Source organism: Zea mays, chromosome 7 (assembly GCF_902167145.1).
Source record: "Zea mays cultivar B73 chromosome 7, Zm-B73-REFERENCE-NAM-5.0, whole genome shotgun sequence".
In the NCBI taxonomy this organism is placed as follows: domain Eukaryota; kingdom Viridiplantae; phylum Streptophyta; class Magnoliopsida; order Poales; family Poaceae; genus Zea; species Zea mays.
Genome location: NC_050102.1, coordinates 23,668,078 through 23,691,416, shown reverse-complemented (window position 1 = coordinate 23,691,416; position 23,339 = coordinate 23,668,078). Strand labels below are relative to the sequence as shown.

Here is a 23,339-nt window from a genome sequence, read left to right as displayed (position 1 = left end):
CTTACACTTGAAATTCACAAAGAAGCACGGAGTAAGGGAGGGATGAGCAACACACTCAAGACAAGAAGTCACAGCAACACCGCGCACACAAGTCGCAACAAGAGCTCACAACACGACTCAATGAGTTCACAACTCAACTAGAGCTCTAATTGCTATCGCAAGGAATCAAAAGCGCGGAATCGATGTCTTAGTGCTTAGGAATGCTTTGAGAATGCTTGATATACTCCTCTATGCGCCTAGGGGTCCCTTTTATAGCCCCAAGGCAGCTAGGAGCCGTTGAGTGCATTCCAGGAAGGCATTTCTTGCCTTCTGTCGACTGGCGCACCGGACAGTCCGGTGTGGATCTCTTTCCTTATTTGGCGAAGCCGACCATTGGCGCCTTGGAGCCGTTGGCGCACCGGACAGTCTGGTGCCCCCTTCTAGCCGTTGACTCAGCCACGCGTTGCGCCCGGATTAAGCGGTCGACCATTGGCCCGGCGACCGTTGGCTCACCGGACACTGTCCGGTGCACACCGGACAGTCCGGTGAATTATAGCCGTACGCCGTTAATTTCTTCCCGAGAGCAGTAAGTTCGCCTGAGCCAGCCTGGGGCACCAGACACTGTCTGGTGCACCACCGGATAGTCCGGTGCACCCAGACAGAGCTGACTTTGGCTGAACAAAGCCATCTCTCTTCCAATTCGATTTCTCATGTTTCCAGTACTTAGACACAATACATTAGTCTCTAAAACAATGTACTAAGTCTGAGAAACATACCTTTATACTTGATTTGTATTTTGTCCACCATTTGACACTTAGGCACTTGTATTGGACACTAAATCACCAAAACACTTAGAAATGGCCCAAGTGCACATTTCCCTTTCAGGTTTTCAAGTGTATTTCATGCTAAGTCATAGATTGAAAGGGAAATGGAGTCTTCGGTGAAGGCAAGGCTTCCACTCCACTCCATCGAATTATTCATTCTTCGTCGTTGCTCCGCACCGCTCTCCAATTTGGTATAATCTTCACTCATATATTGTTTGCCAAAGAGGGAGAGAATTTATAAGGGCTTACATTTCACTTTCAAAGTATCGGTTTTTGGTGATTCATGCCAAAGGGGGAGAAAGTATTAGCCCAAAGCAAAAGGACCGCACCACCATCAATTTCAAAAATGTAGTCTTTCAATTTGTATTAAAGAAGTTTTCCAATTGGTATCTTATTTTTGATATAATTTCAAATTGGTATGAACTCCTTTAAAATTAATATCTAAAACCCTCTTGAACACTAAGAGGAGAATTTCATTGAGGGGGAGTTTTGTTAAGTCAAAGGAAAAGCATTTGAAACAGGGGGAGAAAATTTTAAATCTTGAAAATGCTTCTCGAAATCTTATTCATTTACCTTTGACTATTTACAAAAAGACTTTGAAAAGAATTTCCAAAAGAGTTTGCAAAAACAAAACAAGTGGTGCAAGTGTTGTCCAAAATGTTAAAAGAAATAAAGCAATCCATGCATATCCTATGAATGTATAAATTGGTTTAATTCCAAGTAACCTTTGCACTTACCTTATGCAAACTAGTTCATCTCTGCACTTATATATTTGCTTTGGTTTGTGTTGCCATCAATCACCAAAAAGGGGGAGATTGAAAGGGAAATAGGGTCAAACCTTTTCCTAAATGATTTTGGTGGTTGAATTGTCCAACACAAATAATTGGACTAACTAGTTTGCTCTAGATTATAAGTTCTACAGGTACCAAAGGTTCAACACAAACCAATAAAAAGTCCAAGAAAGGGTTCAAATAAAAAAGAGCAAAACAAACCGAAGGCTGCCCTAGTCTGGCGCACCGGACTGTCCGATGCACCACCGGACAGTGTCCGGTGCACCAGGGTGAATTCACTCGAACTGCTCAGCTTTGGGTTTCTGGGAATGTCACTCCGCTATAATTCACCGGACTGTCTGGTGTAGCACCGGACTGTCCGGTGTGCCATGTGGAGCAACAACTATCAGCGCCAACGGTCGTCTGCAAAAGTGAACAGTGCGCGGACAGCGCACAGAGTCAGAGCAGGCGCCAGAAGGCGCACAGGACAGTGAACAGTGACTGTCTGGTGCACCACCGGACTGTCCGGTGGTCCCACTTGTCAGAGCTCCAACGGTCGAACCCTAACAGTTGGGTGACGTGGCTGGCGCACCGGACTGTCCGGTGCGCCCGTCGACAGACAACCTCCCCAACGGCCACTTTGGTGGTTGGGGCTATAAATACCCCCCAACCACCACTTCAAGGCATCCAAGTTTTCAGCCAACACATTCAATACAAGAGCTAGTGCATTCAATACAAGACACAAATAGATTGAATCAAAATCTCTCCAAGTCCCAATTCCACTTAAAGCAATTAGTGACTAGAAGAGAGAGTTTTGTCGTGTTCTTTTGAGCTCTTGCACTTGGATCGCTTTTCTTCTTCCTCTATTATTGTTCCCAAGACATTTGTAATCAAAGCAAGAGACACCAATTGTGTGGTGGTCCTTGTGGGGACTAAGTGTCCCAATTGATTGAGAAGAGAAGCTCACTCGGTCTAAGTGACCGTTTGAGAGAGGGAAAGGGTTGAAAGAGACCCAGTCTTTGTGACCACCTCAACGGGGAGTAGGTTTGCAAGAACCGAACCTCGGTAAAACAAATCATCGTGTCACTCTCACTATTTGCTTGTGATTTGTTTTTCGCCCTCTCTTTCGGACTCGATTATATTTCTAACGCTAACCCCGGCTTGTAGTTGTGCTTAAACTTTATAAATTTCAGATTTACCTATTCACCCCCCCTCTAGGCGAATTTCAATTATAGGAAGATCCGTTCAGTCGGTTCACTATTATGTAGGTACACATCATCATCACATACGCATGTAGTGCCCCACGGTCGAATATATAAGGCCTAGGGGGTACCCCATCATTGCCATCAACCGTCTACCTATCTCATTAGCTTTTCTCCATACTGGAGACTTCTCTTGTAACCTACCACATAAAGATCCACACCAGGAAGTAGGGTATTACGCCTCTCCAAGCGACCCGAACCTGTAGAAAATTGTATGTCGTCTCTCATGCATCCCGCACGAACCATTGAGTTACAATCAACAACACCGTTCTACCCAAAAGCACCGTGAGGGGTATCCCTGGGTGTGCGGTCGGGCTATAAACACTGGCATCCCGGCCAACCTCTCCTCACGCGTGGGGGCACGTGCGTGTCAACTCTTCCTCTGGTGGGTGGGCCATCTCCGCCAGGGCTTGTCTGTGTCCGTCTTTGTGTAATTGCAGGTGGGGCCGTCATGTCAGTTTCCGCCCTCCCGAGTTCATCGCACACCTCAACAGATTCTGTACCGGCCGCCGCGAAATGCCTATCAAATCAACGGAGATCCGGTGATGGTGGTTGGCCGCAGGTAGGTATAAAGCACAACCAAGCCACCCCTGGAACCCAAGCCACAACCAAGCCTAGCTAGTCCTCATGGGAGGAGCAAAAGTTTGCACAGGAGGAAAACTCAACACCACATACCGGCGCGATCTAGATCACGTCTACGCCATTATGGGGCTGTTGATGTGGGTCAGAGTGATTTGTCGTAGCATGGGGAGTATACCCGTGGCACTGATATGGGGTGTGGGCCACCAGCTCCGGCCAAATTGCTCGCTGGAGTGCCATGACCGCCACGGTACCGCATAACGCAGTGGCCCAGGTCTGACACCACCTTGAAGCATGGTATGAAACCCCTCTGTTACTTCGCCTTGGGTCCTTGCACACGTTGAGCTATCGGGTTTGGGGGAAAGTTACCGACGGTCGTGTGCGCCTCTGACCGGCGAGAGCACCGCCACGGGGGAAACCAGCGTTGTCGGCCGGGTAGTAGAGAGGAGGAGGGTGGCCCCTGCGCCATTCTTTTGGTGATGGACGGTTGGGATTAGATCAATCTATACCAGTTCGCTCGGTTGGATCATACCCATTGATTCGGAATCCAACGTCCTAGATTAAAACACTGCTTACCGTTTCGGTGGGATAGATCATGGGCTTCGGATCGGGATCCAACAGTCTGAATCAGGCCCAAGTTAAACAGTCGTGGTACATTTGCATAAGAGCACCTCCGTTGTCAAAGAATGAGCCCGCCCTCCACCCGAGAGGTAAGAATATTACACAGGAGTCCCTAGTAATTGCATAATGATCCCTGGAAGCAATATTTTAATTCAAAGTGAACTTAAAACATGTTTATTCCATAACTTGGTCATTTTAACCCCGATTTGACCCGTTCAAGTTGCGTTAACTTCATAATAAAATTGTCTACATAGTAACAACCTTGTTTATAACATAACACATACTTTCAAAACTAATTTGTTTAACCCTGGTTTATTGGATTAACTTGTTTAATCTAAGTTAATAGTTTAAACTAAATCATCTAAAGGTTGACTAGAATATGAATTAGTGGCCACTTAGACTAAAAGTGAATGAAGTTAGTTATATTTTATCACATGCTTTATGTTAATCCACATAGGACATAATCTTTGTATCTAATCACATAGGTCTTTCGGAAATCATATCTTTTTAACCGTAACTCCGATTTTGGTGGTTCTCGAACCTACGATCTCGTAGCATCGTGTAGAATATATTCACGTTGTTTGCTCTCATATTTGGTGTACTGTTATGTTTATATACTCCTTGCCTATTTGTATGTATTGCTATAAGTAGCAGTGAGGTCACGAGAAACTTGAAAATTAACTTGGAGAAGTACCTGGATTCTCAAGTCTAAGGCAAGTTGTGCCCTTGATCACCTTTCTCTACCTAATAATATTCATGTTAATCACGGTGACATGTTTAGGTTAATCTGATGGGACCTAATAGGTTTCCCTAGTATTGTTTATCCCACACATGCAAACAAATGAACTATTGGGTAGTATTGCTATTGCTCTACCTGGTTTTGGGATTAATGTTACATTTGAATTATGATCATGTTCTAATTATGTTGTTGTTTTAATTATTGTTCATGACAAGATCATTGTGTTAATTGGAACATGGAGCTTAACTTGAGATAATAGTGCTACCACAAGGGTGAAATGGGACGCCCTTGGCCAAGTAATTAGGAAAGTTAGGGAGAGATTATCTTACCCGAATGGGGCAAGCGGGGAGGCATCATTGCAGAGTATAGGGAGGTACTCGGGTCGAACTGCTGCGATGGCAGTTCAGACGAGGGATTCCTATGCTTCCCCTTCTTGAAACCGTAGTGGGTATTCTCGAACTAGTGGAAGTTTGGAAAAACCTCGTAGTGCTACCCCGCCTTGTCTCCTCGGTAGAGGTGTATGGGGTCCATACAACCCCGTGGTAAATGGGTAACATGACTTGTGGGTAAAGGGCACAACCTCTGCAGAGTGTAAAAGTGGTATATCAGCCGCGCTCACGGTCAAGAGCGACTCATGACTCTCGCATGATTAATTTATGAAACTAAACTTAATCTTTCATATGCATTGCATCGTGGGCGTTATTATCAATTGTGATCTCTTATTTAATTGGGTTGGTATCCATTTATACCTAGTAAATGCTAATAAAATTTTGACCAACTTTAAAATGAATGCTCAGCTTTAACCATCCTCTTTGGTAAGCCTTACACTTCACATGAGCCCCACTGTAAGTGAGCTTATGCACATTATTCACCACAACTTGTTGAGCGATGAACGTATGTGAGCTCACCCTTTCTGTACTCACATCTCTAGGTCAAGGACATGTACCACATGATGAGGAGCATGAAGGATATTGTGATGAGTTCGTAAGAGGTCTAGGTCGTCGTCTTCTAGTCAACTATGGTTGCTGGATCGTTATCTTTATATGATGTAATTATTTAACTATTTTGTATAGAACTTCACTATATATTAAAGATGTGATATTCATTTGTGTACCATGAGTCATCATATGTGTGAGACTTGATTCTAGCACACATGTGAGTCGTACCCGGGTTTAGCCCCCTAAATCCGGGTGTGACATCTATCATTAAAGCTAGGGGGTATGCGTTCGGGTTATCTAAAAAATTTAGGTTGAGTAATTTGGGTAACTGTAACACCACAAAAGCCATCAACTAAAAACAATAAATTTAGTTATTAAGGTAATTAGGACAAATTTTTTTATGTGTTTAATTATTTATTTGCATTTTGATCATTTTTCTTTGTATGTGCATGATTGATTATCGGATGTTTAATATCAATTCTTTTTAAAAGAAAATACTAGTAAATAATATAATAATTATTAGTCTAAAAATAAATATGTTATTTATAAATAATTTTGGTGAATTTTTATGAAATTTTTTGAGCTCTTTAAAAATTGTATTTCAAAATAATATAAAAAAAAACACAAAACCCTAACCTAACCTAAACAGCCCACTAGGGGCCCATTTTTCTCACCCGCCGCCCCCTGCTGGCTTCTCCTCCCCTAGCCGCCGCTCTCTGCTATCCCCTCTCCTCTCCCCTAGCTCTCTCTCTCGCGCGCCGCCAGGGCACTGAGCCGCCCAGCCCCGCCCGCGACCGAGCCAGGCCACAGCTGCGCACCCACCGCGCCCAGGCGTCGGCCCCGCCCGTGGCCGAGCAGGTCGACCCGACGTGCCCCAGCCCGACGCCGCGAGCCACGACCGGACCCGACAGCCGCGATGACGCCGCGCCCGCCCAGGCCGCGCAGCCGACCGGCGCGACGCTGCGCCTGCACCGAGCCCGGCCAACCCGCGCCCAAGCCGCCGACCTCGTGCCCGTTCACCTCCCTGCGTTATGGAGCTTCAACTCTACAGTTTCTACTTCGTTACTCCCTCTCCCATTTCTCTCCATTACTCTCTAGGAAACCGACGCATCTATGGCGCTATTACCGACCGTTTCTCCCTCCCCCAACGCTTTCTCTCCCTCCTGCTCCCTATAAAAGGCAGCAGAGCCTCTCTCCCTTCTCCTGCCTACCCAAGCTCACCCCATCTCTCTAGCTCGCCAGTGCACTGCTCCACACCGTCGTTTGTTGCCGTTCGTCGCCGGAGTTCACCGGAGCCCGCAGTTCGTCGCCGGAGCCACGCAATCGCCATCTGTCGTCCATAGTCGAGCCCCTGCTTTTCTCCACCCGGCCGGACCCCGTCGAACTCTCCCCGTCGCACGCGCGAACTCAAGGTTGATGACGACCCGAATTATTTTGTATATTTTATAAAATACTTTTTGATTCAAGTCATGAATGGTATATTTAATTTGTTGTAATATGAACACGTGTGATCTATAATTTATGTGTATGTGCGTTATGGAATTGTTTGGTAGATTCATGCGATTATTAGTACCGTGATAATTCATGTTAATCGTGGCGTTGATTTTTGGATTAGAAAAATATGGCATAGATTTAGTAGTCACATGTTGGTGATAAAAACAATAGATAGGAGTTTTTGTAGTTAAATTTGGTCACAATAAACTTTAGAAACTAATTGGAGAATTATAGTTGTAGGTTCATTTTAATGGATTTAGAAAATTGTATAGAACTCATGTCATATGAATAATATAGGAATTCTAGATGATTTAGCTAATTATTTTATTAACATTTTCTTTTTATAAAGAAAGGAGAAAAATATTATTAGTAGGATGGAAAATAGATTTTTGCTAGTCAAATAAACATGTTCGCAAATTTAGCACTTAGATTTTTAGAGTAAGCAAAATACTAGTTTATGTCAAAATAACCTCTCTTGTGTTATAAAAAGTTCAATTAGTATTTATATGGATTTTTAGATTGTTTAATGCATTTTTGCTATACTCAATAATTTGAGTTAGAAATAAAAAGGATAAAAGCTATTAATTTATTTATTAGTATTAAAGACGATAATAATCATTTGATTTCATTGATGATGTTAAAATATAATTAATACTAGTTAAAACTGTATTTATTGCACCCACTCATAAATTCATCATTTAGGACTCACAATAATAACTATAATTGAATTAATAAGTATTTACGCGTTTAGGACGTATTTAAGGTGTGATAAGTGCGATGTGTGTTTATTTGTGTAATGGTGTATGTTTATGTAACGATGCATGTTTATTTATTGGTGTATGTTTTCTTTTTGTATGGCAACGTACGACGTTATTAGAAGCTGAGTTTGTGGTAGACGAACCGAATTCGTTCGAAGACGATCCGCAGGACGCGTTTGAGCAAGGCAAGTGGATTCTCCCTCTGCATATTCTTTTTGTACCCACTCATTGCATATAATAATGTTTACTTTTTGATATACTGCATAATTTGATGGGTTTACCTAATTAAGGATTTCCTAGATTTACCAACTGTATTCCTTGTTTAACCTGGGGAAATAATTAAGCTTTGCAAGTTTTATGCTACCGCTCAACTTAATGATTTTAATGTCACTCATTAATTGGTATTAATGTTCCAAAATTTAAATTGGCAATTATGACATTAACCCAATGGTTAAAATGACATTATTTCAAATTAATTGGAACATGGAGTGACCACCCAGGATAACAGTGCAACCACGAGTGCTATCATGGCTCTGGCTTTGGTAATTAGCTGTATATGCTTAGTGCCTGGCAACCTTACCTGAAATATGGGCAAGAGGGGGAGCGGTAGGTGCTAGCAGCCCATGTTAACATGGGGACATATTCTTGTCTAAGGTACCTCACCCAGGGGGCCACCACCATCGTCTTTAGAAACCTTAGCGGGTTGCTTCGTATTAAGGTATTTTGTGAAAGCCTCATAATGGATCCCTAGCCATTCACCTCGGCAGTGTTTAAGGGTCCGATCAACCCGGGCTAGATGGGATACATGGCTTGTGGGTAAAGTTGTACCACCTCTGCAGAGTGTAAAACTGATATATCAGTCGTGCTCCCGGTTATGAGCGACCTGGACTCCTCACATGATAATTGAACTTGAAGATGGAATTAAATTGAGATTCGATGGTCTGCCAATAATTTGCTTAAGTGGTTTCACTTAAGTGTTTTTGTTATATTCATATTCCTTTGTTTAATGGGATATTTAGGATTCACACTTATTAGTAAGACAAGTGTTGTTAATAAAATGTTGACCAACTAAAATGCTTACTGCTCAACCTTAGCCTCACCTTGTTATACCTGCATTAATTTTCCCCCACTTGCTGAGCCCCGACCATAAGTGAGCTCACCCTTGCTAATATTTTGATCAGAGGGTGATGCTGGAAACTTTGATGGAGATTTTGACGACGAGGAATTCTAAGTCTAACGATGCGCCGGTCATCTTCCTATGGGAGATTGCCCCTGTTATTTAAATTCCGCTTTACTTTGATGTGATACTTATTAAAGATACAATGTTTCAGATGATGTAATAAAGTATTCTACTCTATTTACGCCTTTATTGCATTGTCTTTTGATATATTACACTTGTGACGTCAACATATGTGTGGAAATAGATCCTGGCACACATATGCTATGCGCTCGGTTCTACCCCCTGGAACCGGGTGTGACAGAAGAACCTACCCCTCTTAAAAAGAATCTCGTCCTCGAGATTAAGAAACTTCCGAGAATAACTGGGGGAATTCTGCTCTGAGTTCATCTTCTCTTTCCCAAGTGGCCTCATCTTCCGAATGATGACTCCACTGAACTTTGCACATGTTAATAACTTTACTCCGTGTAATTCTGCGAGATGTTTCCAAAATTCTGACAGGGTACTCCGAATAGGTCAAATCCTCATTGACATTCAATTCTTCCATGGGTAACTGTTCCTCTGGTACTCTTAAACACTTCTTGAGTTGATACGTGAAACACGTCATGTACATCAGATAATCTATCGGGTAGCTCTAACTGGTAGGCTACTTCACCTTTCCTTTCCAAAATCTTGAATGGGCCAATATAGCAAGGAGATAATTTTCCTTTAACCTTAAACCTTTTCATTCCTCTCATCGGTGAAACTTTAAGGTAGACAAAGTCTCCTACTTCAAACATCAACTCTCTTCTTCTATTATCAGCATAGCTTTTCTGTCTTGACTGTGCTGACTTCAAATTTTCTCTGATAATCTGCACTTGCTTTTCCACTTCTTGGAGAATTTCTGGACCAAATACTTGACTTTCTCCAGTCTGATTCCAATAAAGCGGTGTTCTACACTTTCGTCCATAAAGTGCTTCAAATGGTGCCATTTTTAGACTTGCCTGATAACTATTGTTATACGAAAATTCTGCATAAGGCAAACTTTTATCCCAGCTTCTACCATGCTTTAGAGCGCAAGCTCTTAGCATGTCTTCCAACACTTGGTTTGTCCTTTCCGTTTGCCCATCCATTTGCGGATGATAAGCTGAACTAAAATTTAGCTTGGTATCCATGGACTCATGTAGTCTTTTCCAAAAGCGAGAGGTAAACTGGGTTCCTCGATCTGATACGATCTTCTTCGGTACTCCATGCAGACAAACAATCCTCGACATGTACAATTCTGCTAACTGGGCTCCTGAATAGGTTGTCTTCACAGGTATAAAGTGTGCTACTTTAGTCAACCTGTCTACTATGACCCATATTGAATCATAGCCATCCCGAGTACGGGGTAGTCCAACTATGAAATCCATACCGATTTCTTCCCATTTCCATTCAGGTACCTTAAGAGGTTGTAGCAATCCTGCTGGTCTTTGGTGTTCGGCTTTAACTCGCTGACACACGTCACATAATGCAACATGAGTAGCAACATCTCTTTTCAAACCGTACCACCAATACTTTTCCTTAAGATCCTGGTACATCTTTGTACTTCCAGGGTGAATAGAGTAAGCTGAATCATGAGCTTCTCTCAAAATAAGTTGGCGCAAGTGCTCGATTTCGGGTACACAGATTCTCTTCTTAAACCATACTGTGCCTTGATCATCTTCCGTGAAATCTGGGGCTTTACCCAAACCAATCAAAGCTTTAATTTCCTTAATTTTCTCATCGGACTCTTGTCCTTTACGAATCTCTTCTTCCAAAGTAGACTCAACTTCCATAACTGTTGCTTCTACATTATTGAGCATACCAAGGTTGAGTTGTTCCATTTCCCAGCACAATTCTTGTGACATCAAATGAGTAGTGATGTTGTTCACTTGACCCTTACGGCTCAAAGCATCAGCTACTACATTTGCCTTTCCAGGGTGATATTGTATTTCCAAATCGTAGTCCTTAATCAATTCAAGCCATCTTCTCTGTCTGAGGTTGAGTTCTTTCTGAGTGAATATGTATTTCAAGCTTTTGTAATCCGTGAAGATTTTGCACTTGTTTCCAATCATATAGTGCCTCCAAATCTTCAAAGCATGCACTACGGCAGCTAGTTCCAAATCATGCGTAGGATAATTCTTCTCATGATTTCTCAACTGCCTTGAGGCATAAGCTATCACTTTTCCTTCTTGCATTAGCACACATCCAAGTCCAAGGTGTGATGCATCGCAATACACATCAAATCCCTTGTGGATGTCTAGCATTACCAATATTGGTGCAGTGGTTAACCTTTTCTTAAGTTCTTCAAAACAATTCTGACAAGCTTCATCCCATTTGAACTCTTTACCTTTCTCCAATAGAGAGGTAAGAGGTTTCACTAACTTGGAAAAACCTTCAATAAATCTTCTATAGTATCCTGCCAATCCAAGAAAACTTCTGATCTTGGATGCATCCTTTGGTTGCTTCCAATCTAGTATCTCACTTATCTTTCCTGGGTCCACTTTAATTCCACCATCGTTAACGATATGCCCTAAGAAAGCAACTTCCTTAAGCCAAAAATCACACTTCGAGAACTTCGCATATAGTTGGTTGTCACGAAGCTTTTGTAGGACTAGCCTTAGATGATCTTCATGTGTTTCTTCATTCAAAGAATATATCAGTATGTCGTCAATGAATACGACCACAAACTGATCTAGATATTCCATAAATACTTTATTCATCAAGTTCATAAAGTATGCTGGTGCATTAGCCAGTCCAAATGACATGACCGAAAACTCATATAATCCATATCTCGTCGTGAAGGCTGTCTTGGGTACATCTTCTGCTCGAATCTTTAACTGATGATATCCCGATCTCAGATCTATCTTCGAGAATATCTTAGCTCCATTCATCTGATCAAATAAATCTTCAATCTGAGGTAATGGGTATTTATTCTTGATAGTTACTTCATTCAAACTTCTATAATCAACACACATTCTCCTCGAACCATCCTTCTTGTTCACAAATAGCATTGGGGCTCCCCAAGGGGATGAACTTGGGCGAATGAAACCGTTTTCTAGTAATTCTTCTATTTATTTCTTCAGTTCTACTAAATCTTTGACATCCATTCTATAAGGTCTTTTCGAGATAGGTGCGGTTTTGGGTAATAACTCAATAGAAAACTCTATATCACGGTCAGGTGGCATACCTGGTAATTCCTCCGGAAATACGTCTGGGTATTCGCACACTACTTTGATATTTTCCAAGGGCTTTTCTTCCAAGTGATTGATCACTGTTTTCCCTTTTTCATCTGTTGACTTGTCTATGTTAACTTGGATTCTTTCACCTTGAGGACTTGTCAACATAATTGTTCCATTGACACACTGTATCACTCCATCACAACTTTTCAACCAGTTGCATCCAAGAATCACATCAATACTGTTGGATCCTAGGACCACTGGGTTGACTGAAAAATCTATTCCTTGAATCTTGATATTAACATGGGGGCATGAGTGTGTGGCCTTCATGTCACCTCCCGGTGAACTAATATGTAACATCTTCTTAAGAGGGTACTTAGGTATGTTGTGTTTTTCCAGAAATGACTCAGTTATAAACGAATGCGATGCTCCAGAGTCAAATAAAACTGATGCAGGTATGGAGTTAACAAGGAACATACCATACACTACGTCGGCATCCTCAGGCACTGATTCCGCAGTGACGTGATTGACCCTTCCTCTACTCTGGTTCTACGGAGTCTTGTTCTGAGCAGATCCACGAGCGGGGGTGTTCTGGTCATTTCTCTGGTTATTGCTTTTCTGGGGTGTCTGCTAGTTGCGCCTTGGGCAGTTGTTGGCATAGTGGCCTAGCTCACCGCACTTGAAGCAGCCATTGGGTTGGACAGGTGCGTTGTTTCTGGCCTACGTGTTACTGGCGCCACCTTGACGATTCTGTGAATTTCCACCAGACCTCTGGTTGGTCTGAGGGTTGCTCCTTTGTTGGTTCTGACTCTGATTATTTCTCTGGCCTTGCTGTCCAGAGTGTTGCATCTGATAATTGTTTCCGCTTTGATTTCCAGAGCGGAACTGAGAACCTTGAGCGTTGTTCGGACGGGTGTTCCTGCTGGACTGACCTTGAAATTTTCTTTTGTGGTCAGATAATTCCTTTCTTTTGCTTTCAAGGCCAATTGCCTTGTTCAACAGGGTCTGGAAATTGGGGAAAGTATGGCTCTGAAGTTGATAATTCAGTGGTCCAATTAGTCCTTCCAAGAAACGCTCTTGGCGCTTCTCATCCGTGTCCACTTCTTTCGGTGCGTAGCGTGAAAGCTGAGTAAAGCGATCACGATACTCACTAACAGACATATTCCCTTGAGTAAGGGAAAGGAATTCTTTCTTCTTCAACTTCATAATTCCTGAGGGAATGTGATGAGCACGGAAGTTCTCCTGAAACTCTTGCCAAGTTATTGTATCTGCGTTGGGATGTGCCGCTGTGAAGGCATCCCACCAGTCGGACGCGGAACCCTCGAGTCTTCCCGAGGCGTACAAGACCTTCTCACGGTCGTTGCACTGAGTGATGTCAAGTTTCTTTCCAATGACTTTTAGCCAGTCATCAGCATCTAGAGGATCAACCGCATGAGAGAATGTCGGCGGGTGATGACTCATGAAGTCCCGGTGCTTATCTCTGGCCGGGGGTGCATAATGTTGTTGCTGCTGATGTTGCTGATTCTACTGGTTCTGCTGAATTTGTTGAACAGCCACAGTGATTTCTTGCAGAATCTGCATCTGGGCGGCGATGAACTGTTCCATGTTGGGGTTCGGTGGTGGTGGTGGTATTTGTTGACCACGCTGATTCGTGTTGTTGTTGGGTCCTGAACGGACGTTCACCATCTGATTGGTTAGGAGGTGAAGTCCTTAGAAAAGTGAGGAGTAGAAAAGATCCTAGGAGGGGAAATAGCTTATGTTTAAAAAATTTTATATGTTCTTATGGCCATCATTCCATAAGACCATTGCACTCAAACAAAGATCCAACTCAAGCATGTCAACCAATCACCATCACATGGTTGTTATTAATATGATAACTTAAAGAGAGTATCATCGTCTAACGTGAAGTATAACTTATTACATCATGACTCAAAACTCCAAAAGCAGCCTAGTGACGGATCCGGGCTCTCCATAGCGCAGCCTCTTGCGGGGAGGAGACAATGCCATGGCGGGGACCTGAGCTTCGGGCGGATCCAGTCCTTGCAGTTGGGCTTGCAGGGCTGCAATCCTGGCGTGGGCATTCTCCAGCTCCAAGTGCACCCTAGAGAGATCCAGGGTGGCACTGTCCAGGTCGGTGTTGAGACCGGCCACTACACCAGCTAGGGTGTTGAGGCGATCCTCACCAGCTTCACCTGGGACAATGCTGGTCTGGCTTCCTCCACTCAGATGTTGAGGAAGATGCCTGAACCTCGTGTTCTGCAGCTACTGCCGGTAGGTGTGGCTGAGCGACCACAGGGTCCGACGGGCAGCATCGCTGACCGAGGCAGCGTAGGTGGACAGTGGTGTTAGGGACTCATGAGCAGACAGAGTCCTGCATCCCCTGTCCCCTGCATTCATCACCCTGACGTGGATGCGAGTGATGTAGTAGCAAGCCCGGGGAGGCTCGCTCACTCGCCTTGTTTCGTACAGGGGGCGGACGTAGGTTTCTAGCGCGTGCAGCACTTCTTGCAGCAGGTTGGGGAAGTGCCCCATCTCGAACATTGATGTGTAATGTTCGACAACAGGACCAAACCCCATGAAGTAGTCCTGCTAGGCATAGTCAGCTTCCTCATTGACTTGTTCGTCTTCTCCTTCTTCGTCGTCGTCATCCTCGTCATCGTCGTCTCCTGAGTCGTTGGGGTCGTCGCCTCCAGGTGCAGGTGCTTGGAAGGCTGGTGCAGGCGGTGCTGACGTCGATGACCTAGCTACGAAGGCCAGGGACTCTGCCAACGGGGTAGGCGTCGGCAGCTGTTCCTCCGAGCTATCCTCCAGGATGACTACATTCTCCACTCGGATGGGAGGGAGATCCGCCGGAACTTCCTCGACTACCACTGGGTAGACCGGAATCTGCCGGGGCTGAGGGGCGTAGTTGGTGTTGATGCGGGTAGTTTGGAGTGTACGAACCATCTACAAGAGAAATGTCAACTCAGTTGAAATTTTAAAGAGGTAAGGCTGATAAAATAATTTATAAGAGTGAAATTAGCAAGTTTTGAAGAAACTAGGCTTTCCATTTCTAACTAGTCTAACGACCTAGGGTCAGCATAGCTCCGATACCACTTCTGTCACACCCGGTTCCAGGGGGTAGAACCGAGCGCATAGCATATGTGTGCCAGGATCCATTTCCACACATATGTTGACGTCACAAGTGTAATATATCAAAAGACAATGCAATAAAGGCGTAAAGAGAGTAGAATACTTTATTACATCATCTGAAACATTGTATCTTTAACAAGTATCACATCAAAGTAAAGCTGAATTTAAATAACAGGGGCAATCTCCCACAGGAAGATGACCGGCGCATCATTAGACTTAGAACTCCTCGTCGTCAAAATCTCCATCAAAGTTTCCAGCATCACCCTCTGATCAAAATATTAGCAAGGGTGAGCTCACTTATGGTCGGGGCTCGGCAAGTGGGGGAAAAATTAATGCAGGTATAACAAGGTGAGGCTAAGGTTGAGCAGTAAGCATTTTAGTTGGTCAACATTTTATTAACAACACATGTCTTACTAATAAGTGTAAATCCCAAATATCCCATTAAACAAAGGAATATGAATATAACAAAAACACTTAAGTGAAACCACTTAAGCAAATTATTGGCAGATCATCGGATCTCAATGTAATTCCATCTTCAAGTTCAATTATCATGTGAGAGTCCAGGTCACTCATAACCGGGAGCACGGCTGATATATCAGTTTTACACTCTGCAAAGGTGGTACAACTTTACCCACAAGCCATGTATCCCATCTAGCCCGGGTTGATCGGACCCTTAAACACTGCCGAGGTGAATGGCTAGGGATCCATTATGAGGCTTTCACAAAATACCTTAATACGAAGCAACCCGCTAAGGTTTCTAAAGACGATGGTGGTGGCCCCCTGGGTGAGGTACCTTAGATAAGAATACGTCCCCATGTTAACGTGGGCTGCCAGCACCTACCGCTCCCCCTTTTGCCCATATTTCAGGTAAGGTTGCCAGGCACTAAGCATATAAAGCTAATTACCAAAGCCAGAGCCATGATAGCACTCGTGGTTGCACTGTTATCCTGGGTGGTCACTCCATGTTCCAATTAATTTGAAATAATGTCATTTTAACCATCGGGTTAATGTCATAATTGCCAATTTAAATTTTGGAACATTAATACCAATTAATGAGTGACATTAAAATCATTAAGTTGAGCGGTAGCATAAATCTTGCAAAGCTTAATTATTTCCCCAGGTTAAACAAGGAATACATTTGGTAAATCTTGGAAATCCTTAATTAGGTAAACCCATCAAATTATGTAGTATATCAAAAAGTAAACATTATTATATGCAATGAGTGGGTACAAAAAGAATATGCAGAGGGAGAATCCAGTTGCCTTGCTCAAACGCGTCCCGCGGATCGTCTTCAAACGAATTCGGTTCGTCTACCACAAAATCAGCTTCTAATAACGTTGTACGTTGCCATAAAAAAGAAAACATACACCAATAAATAAACATGCATCATTACATAAACATACACCATTACACAAATAAACACACATCGCACTTATCACACCTTAAATACGTCTTAAACGCGTAAATACTTATTAATTCAATTATAGTTATTATTGTGAGTCCTAAATGATGAATTTATGAGTGGGTGCAATAAATACAGTTTTAACTAGTATTAATTATATTTAACATCATCAATGAAATCAAATGATTATTATCGTCTTTAATACTAATAAATAAATTAATAGCTTTTATCCTTTTTATTTCTAACTCAAATTATTGAGTATAGCAAAAATGCATTAAACAATCTAAAAATCCATATAAATACTAATTGAACTTTTTATAACACAAGAGAGGTTATTTTGACATAAACTAGTATTTTGCTTACTCTAAAAATCTAAGTGCTAAATTTGCGAACATGTTTATTTGACTAGCAAAAATCTATTTTCCATCCTACTAATAATATTTTTCTCCTTTCTTTATAAAAAGAAAATGTTAATAAAATAATTAGCTAAATCATCTAGAATTCCTATATTATTCATATGACATGAGTTCTATACCATTTTCTAAATCCATTAAAATGAACCTACAACTATAATTCTCCAATTAGTTTCTAAAGTTTATTGTGACCAAATTTAACTACAAAAACTCCTATCTATTGTTTTTATCACCAACATGTGACTACTAAATCTATGCCATATTTTTCTAATCCAAAAATCAACGCCACGATTAACATGAATTATCGGTACTAATAATCGCATGAATCTACCAAACAATTCCATAACGCACATACACATAAATTATGGATCACACGTGTTCATATTACAACAAACTAAATATACCATTCATGACTTGAATCAAAAAGTATTTTATAAAATATACAAAATAATTCGGGTCGTCATCAACCTTGAGTTCGCGCGTGCGACGGGGAGAGTTCGACGGGGTCCGGCCGGGTGGAGAAAAGCAAGGGCTCGACTACGGACGGTAGATGGCGATTGCGTGGCTCCGGCGACGAACTGCGGGCTCCGGTGAACTCTGGCGATGAACGGCAACAAACGACGGCGTCGAGCAGTTCACTGGCGAGCTAGAGAGATGGGGTGAGCTTGGGTAGGCAGGAGAAGGGAGAGAGAGGCTCTGCTGCCTTTTATAGGGAGCAGGAGGGAGAGAAAGCGCTGGGGGAGGGAGAAACGGTCGGTAATGGCGCCATAGATGCGTCGGTTTCCTGGAGAGTAATGGAGAGAAATGGGAGAGGGAGTAACGAAGCAGAAACTGTAGAGTTGAAGCTCCATAACGCAGGGAGGTGAACGGGCACGAGGTCGGCGGCTTGGGCGCGGGTTGGCCGGGCTCGGTGCAGGCGCAGCGTCGCACCGGTCGGCTGCGCGGCCTGGGCGGGCGTGGCGTCGTCGCGGCTGTCGGGTCCGGTCGTGGCTCGCGGCGGCGGGCTGGGGCACGTCGGGTCGGCCTGCTCGGCCATGGGCGAGGCCGACGCCTGGGCGCGGTGGGTGCGTAGCTGTGGCCTGGCTCGGCCGCGGGCGGGGCTGGGCGGCTCAGTGCCCTGGCGGCGCGCGAGAGAGAGAGCTAGGGGAGAGGAGAGGGGATAGGAGAGAGCGGCGGCTAGGGGAGGAGAAGCCAGCAGGGGCGGCGGGTGAGAAAAATGGGCCCCTAGTGGGTTGTTTAGGTTAGGTTAGGGTTTTGTGTTTTTTCTTTTTTTATATTATTTTGAAATACAATTTTTAAAGAGCTCAAAAAATTTTCATAAAAATTCACCAAAATTATTTATAAATAACATATTTATTTTTAGACTAATAATTATTATATTATTTAATTATTATATTATTTACTAGTATTTTCTTTTAAAAAGAATTGATATTAAACATCCGATAATCAATCATGCGCATACAAAGAAAAATGATCAAAATGCAAATAAATAATTAAACACTTAAAAAAATTTTATCCTAATTACCTTAATTACTAAATTCATTGTTTTTAGTTGATGACTTTTGTGGTGTTACAGTAATCTAAATTTCGGGTTCTAAGAATCGTTACCCGAAATTACAGTGGGGTTTACATTACCCGAAATTCAGTACCTGGAAATTCAGGTTCGAGTATTCCGAAGTAACTGAGCTTCAAAAAAATATTTATTTAAGAAAAATCAAAAGTTCTTATAAATTTATGATAGAGAGAGTACGTAAGGCGCAATAGGAATCATAATTATTCAGAAACACGGGGACTTGTTTTGTAACCGAATTATCCAAACACAAAATACTTACAGTTACAAAAGCAAAGTCATCTATCCCGATCCGTGCAGCATGGAATGACCGACAACAAGCGGAGCAGTACAGGCCTAGGCAGGTTCAGGCATCGTTGGGTTCGGCCGGTTTGGCCCATTCCTGCTCTTATCTCGGACGGAATAAAATGACCTGGTTAAAAATTGGTTTGTTTGTCCAAAAAGTTGTTCGTTTTGATTTGAATCAAAACCAAGAATGATCCGGTTTGGAGTTTTTTCTTCTACCACGGTCCGGTACGAATCCAGATCTTCTGACCTCCGGATCCAATCTTGACGAGCGCTGGTGGAGGCCGAAACTGGACAGCAGCAATCCTGTCCGAAACTGGGTAGCAGCAATCCTGGCCAAAGCGAACAGTCTTCAATGGACCACCAGTTTTTATTCCAGAGTCAGATCCATCCCTGACCAGTTTTGAGTAAAACAGTCGGATCTACTCTATTTGGCCCAGGAAGAAAAACGTGTCTGTCTTCCATACCGAACAAACGAAAACGAACGGTGCCTCAGTGGGAATTCAGTTTCGATGCCACAACCTCGGTCACAGCAGTTGCTTGGCTCCAGCACTCCAGGTTCCATCAACCGGCGATTCTCGGTTTGCTCCTGAGCGCGGCAAACAGACCGAGCATTCCTGATGTTCTTTTCATTACGCTCAGGTTCGGGCACCAAGCTCCAACCCTCTACATGACGGTCTTCTTGATCGAAGAACTGACGGAGAAGACGCACACTTTCCCTGGGGTTGCCTGCCTCGTCGCATTCTGGCCATAGTATGTCCTCAGCCTTCACACACGGGCCGACAACTCGTAAAATCTGAACTTATACAAGTTGTCACCCAAATTTCAGATTCAGGTATTGGTTTGGGTTACGAGTGTTTTTTTTTGTTTTTGCCCGGACTAAAGCTAAAGTTGATTTTTGAACCGTTTAATTTGACCAAACAGCTTCACACACGAAGTTTATTAAAATATGCTCGTACAGTCAGGGGCGTTATCCTATTAACTTAAAAGCTACCTGTCATATATGTGCCACGCATTTCTATATGCATGGTGCAATCCTTAATCCTGTCATGCATGTGCCACGCATGCAGCAAATTATATGCTTAATTATTTTCGATTATTGTTTTCTTTGCCAACTGCATGCATCCACAAACGCCGAGAAGTTAAGCAACAAGTTATCGAATAACAGACAGCATGCTTTAAATAGGTCCAGCTAATTAATCAGCAATCGTCAACCAAATTACTTTTACAGCATGCTCAGCTACTAAAAAAATGTTGTCACAATGATACGGCGCGCGGCTGACGAAATGAAGGGATGGGTTAATTAGATACCACCGGTGAGAGCTAGAGACAGAGCAACTGTAAGCAGGCAAGAGACGGGGACTCGGAGGTTGCTGCTGCCCTGAGACTCTGCTCCCGCCGGCGCCGGCGTTTTGCCGCCTCCAGCAGCATCGACGTCCTGATCCGTTTCATCATCACAAAAACAAGTAATCAAGTAATCAAACTATAGAAGTAAATAGTAATCTAGTAAGAAAAGCAGCAGAATCGAATTTCTCTTCACAGGGAATGCATGGCGCGCGCCTTTCAGTTTTTTTCCGATAATTGCATGACGAGTTGACGACTAAAACGCAAAATGCGTCCAAAAAATGGCGAGGCCAATGCTGAATGCATGCACGAGCATACCTTTGCTGCTGTCTCCGATGCCTCGTCGGGCGGCCCGCTGGCCGATGCCGCCGGTGGCGGAGCGTCTCCTCCTCCCTCCTCCTTTTCCTGCACCGTCAGCCATGCACAAGGGGAGTCAAATCCATGCGACAGCTGCAGTCGCAGACTCGCAGTCGACAAATGGACGAGATTGTCGGCGAACCGGCGTCTTGTCTTCGCCGGTCGAACCACTCTGCGATGGCGCCTCTGACGGCGATGGTCCGGTGGCCTTGGATGAAGCTTCGCCGTCCACAGACGACGGCCCAGGCGCCGACGCGGATGCGGCGGTCTCTTCAGGTGCCGCGGCCGCCTCCACGTCGTCTTTCTTGACGGCACTCTGAGCAGCCTTGGATTCATCCGGAGCCGGCGCCGGCGTGGCCGCTGTCTTCACCTGCATTCCGTAGAGTCGTTCCGTCAGCACACGCACACCAGTGCCTGCAGCGTGTCGTCCCGGCAACTGAAACTGCAAGACGTGCGCGCGTACGTACCCCGTCTTTCATGAGGCCGACGTCGTACACCGGCGTGAGGTTGGCGTAGAAGAGGCCGAAGTTGCGCTCGGCGACGGGGCCGGGCTTGAGGTTCTCGTTGAAGAGCGCGAAGATGTACGTCTCGAACGTGCGCTTCGGCATGAGCGGCGTGCCCGACCCGCCGCTGGCCTCGCCGATGAGGTACCGGTTGTACTCCGCCGCCTCGGCGGTGCTCACGCCGATCTGCCCGTCCTCCGCCTTGGTCGGCCACCCGGTCTCGCCCACCGCGATCTCCACGTCCTCGAACCCGAGCTTCTTCATCGCCGAGTACACCGAGTCCAGCTGCGCCTCGAACATGCTGGTGTACGTGATGCCCGTGCCGGGGTCCGGCACGCCCGGGTTGGGCCGCGCCAGCGCGTAGGGGAGCGTCACGCCGTTGTACCCAAAGTACGGGTACGGGTTCACCATGAACGGCGACCTGCTCTGCCGGTGGAACGCCAGCATCGGCGCGAACACGGCGCGGTCGAAGCCGTCGCGGAACCGGCTGGCGGACGGCGGCTCGGAGACGGACAGGATGCCCAGGGAGTGCGGCGTCGAGACGCGGATCTTCGGGTACCCCGCCGCCACCAGCGCTGCCTTGAGCGCGCGCATGGCGGGCACCAGGTTGGAGATGAGGGCCTTGTCGGCCGTGTCCATGATCTCGTTCCCGACGGACACGAGTGAGATGTCCGTGGAGGGGTAGTACGGCGCCACGTTCGCGGCCACCCACGCGCCCGCGCCGTCCTTGGTCGCGAGCTTGGGGATGTCGCCGTTGCCCGCGGTCACCATGACCGCGATGCCCGTGCCGGCGAAGGCGCGGACCATGTCCGGGTTTGTGTCGAATAGCTTCACGCGGTCGATGCGGGTGCGGTTGGCCAGGAACGAGGCCACCGTTGCCGGCGGCGGGAGGTTGTCGCCCTTGGTGCCGTAGTTGACGCCGATAGCGGTGGTGGACGGTGCAACGACGAGGATGAGCAGGGGCACGGAAAGGACGGCGGCTGCGTGCCCTTGCCACGACGGCGGTGCCATGGTGGCGGTCTGGTCGGTGAGGTACGGTTGCACCGGACGCCCGTCCAACAGCGGTGGTGAGGGGCATTCGGAGTTTAACTTCTGGCTGTGGTTATAGTGCGCTAATTATGGCTGGGTTACTAGTGTGTAAAAGATTCCATTCGGTATCATACATTTTCCTCTTGATGCTTAGGGGCTGTTTGATGCGGCTGAATTAAACATGTTCGGATTGCTGTAGTTGTAATCTATATAAATAAAATACCGTAAAAAACAGTAGCCAGTAGATTAAAGTCGTACGTTGTTAGACTCTCTCCAGCAATAAACTCTATATCGTTCTGTACTCTAAATCTAGCAAACTCAGCCTCCTCTCACTACCGGAATCAATAGCTTCGCCGAGTGCCGGAAGCACTCGGCGAAGCCTTAAAAACACTCGGCAAAGGCTTTGCCGAGTGTAACACTCGGCAAAGAAGGCTCGGCAAACAGTGCATCGACAAAGACTTCTTTGCCGAGTACTTTTTCTCGGGCACTCGGCAAATGTCAGGGAGCACTCGGCAAAGAAAAGCGACCGTTACGGCGCCGGTTGACGGAGACGGCGGCTTCGCCGAGTGTCAACGGTGACACTCGGCAACGAAGATATCTTTGCCGAGTGTCCTCCTGGCAGTACTCGGCAAAGCTGCCTTCTTTGCCGAGTGCCAGTTGAGACACTCGGCAAAGAGCCCGCCAGGGAGGGTCCCCATGTCAGGCTCTTTGCCGAGTGTCCCAATTGGCACTCGGCAAAGCCGACCTCTTTGCCGAGTGCCAGCGACACTCGGCAAAGAACCTAAGCCGGTGCCCAGGTCTGTGCTCTTTGCCGAGTGTTATGACCCAGACACTCGGCAAAGAGCCTCTTTGCCGAGTGTTACACTCGGCAAAGTGACCAGTATGTACCTTTTTTATTTGTTTTTTGTTTTCCATCCACACAAACAGAAGATATCACATATATATCACATATATACATCACAGATATCATCACAGACATAAATA

At 45.0% G+C, this 23,339-nt stretch overlaps 1 protein-coding gene across 1 annotated transcript; it reads right to left on the bottom strand.

The window, feature by feature from the left end:
• Positions 1–20,267: 20,267 nt before the first annotated feature.
• On the bottom strand, positions 20,268–22,570 carry LOC100284860 (glucan endo-1,3-beta-glucosidase). Its single transcript, NM_001157755.3, has 4 exons — positions 21,291–22,570; positions 20,966–21,193; positions 20,785–20,871; positions 20,268–20,560 (listed from the first exon to the last, which is right to left on the bottom strand). The coding sequence occupies exons 1-4, from the start codon at positions 22,335–22,337 to the stop codon at positions 20,426–20,428; spliced, it is 1,497 nt and encodes a 498-aa protein (NP_001151227.1). The 5' UTR covers positions 22,338–22,570; the 3' UTR covers positions 20,268–20,425.
• Positions 22,571–23,339: the final 769 nt, after the last annotated feature.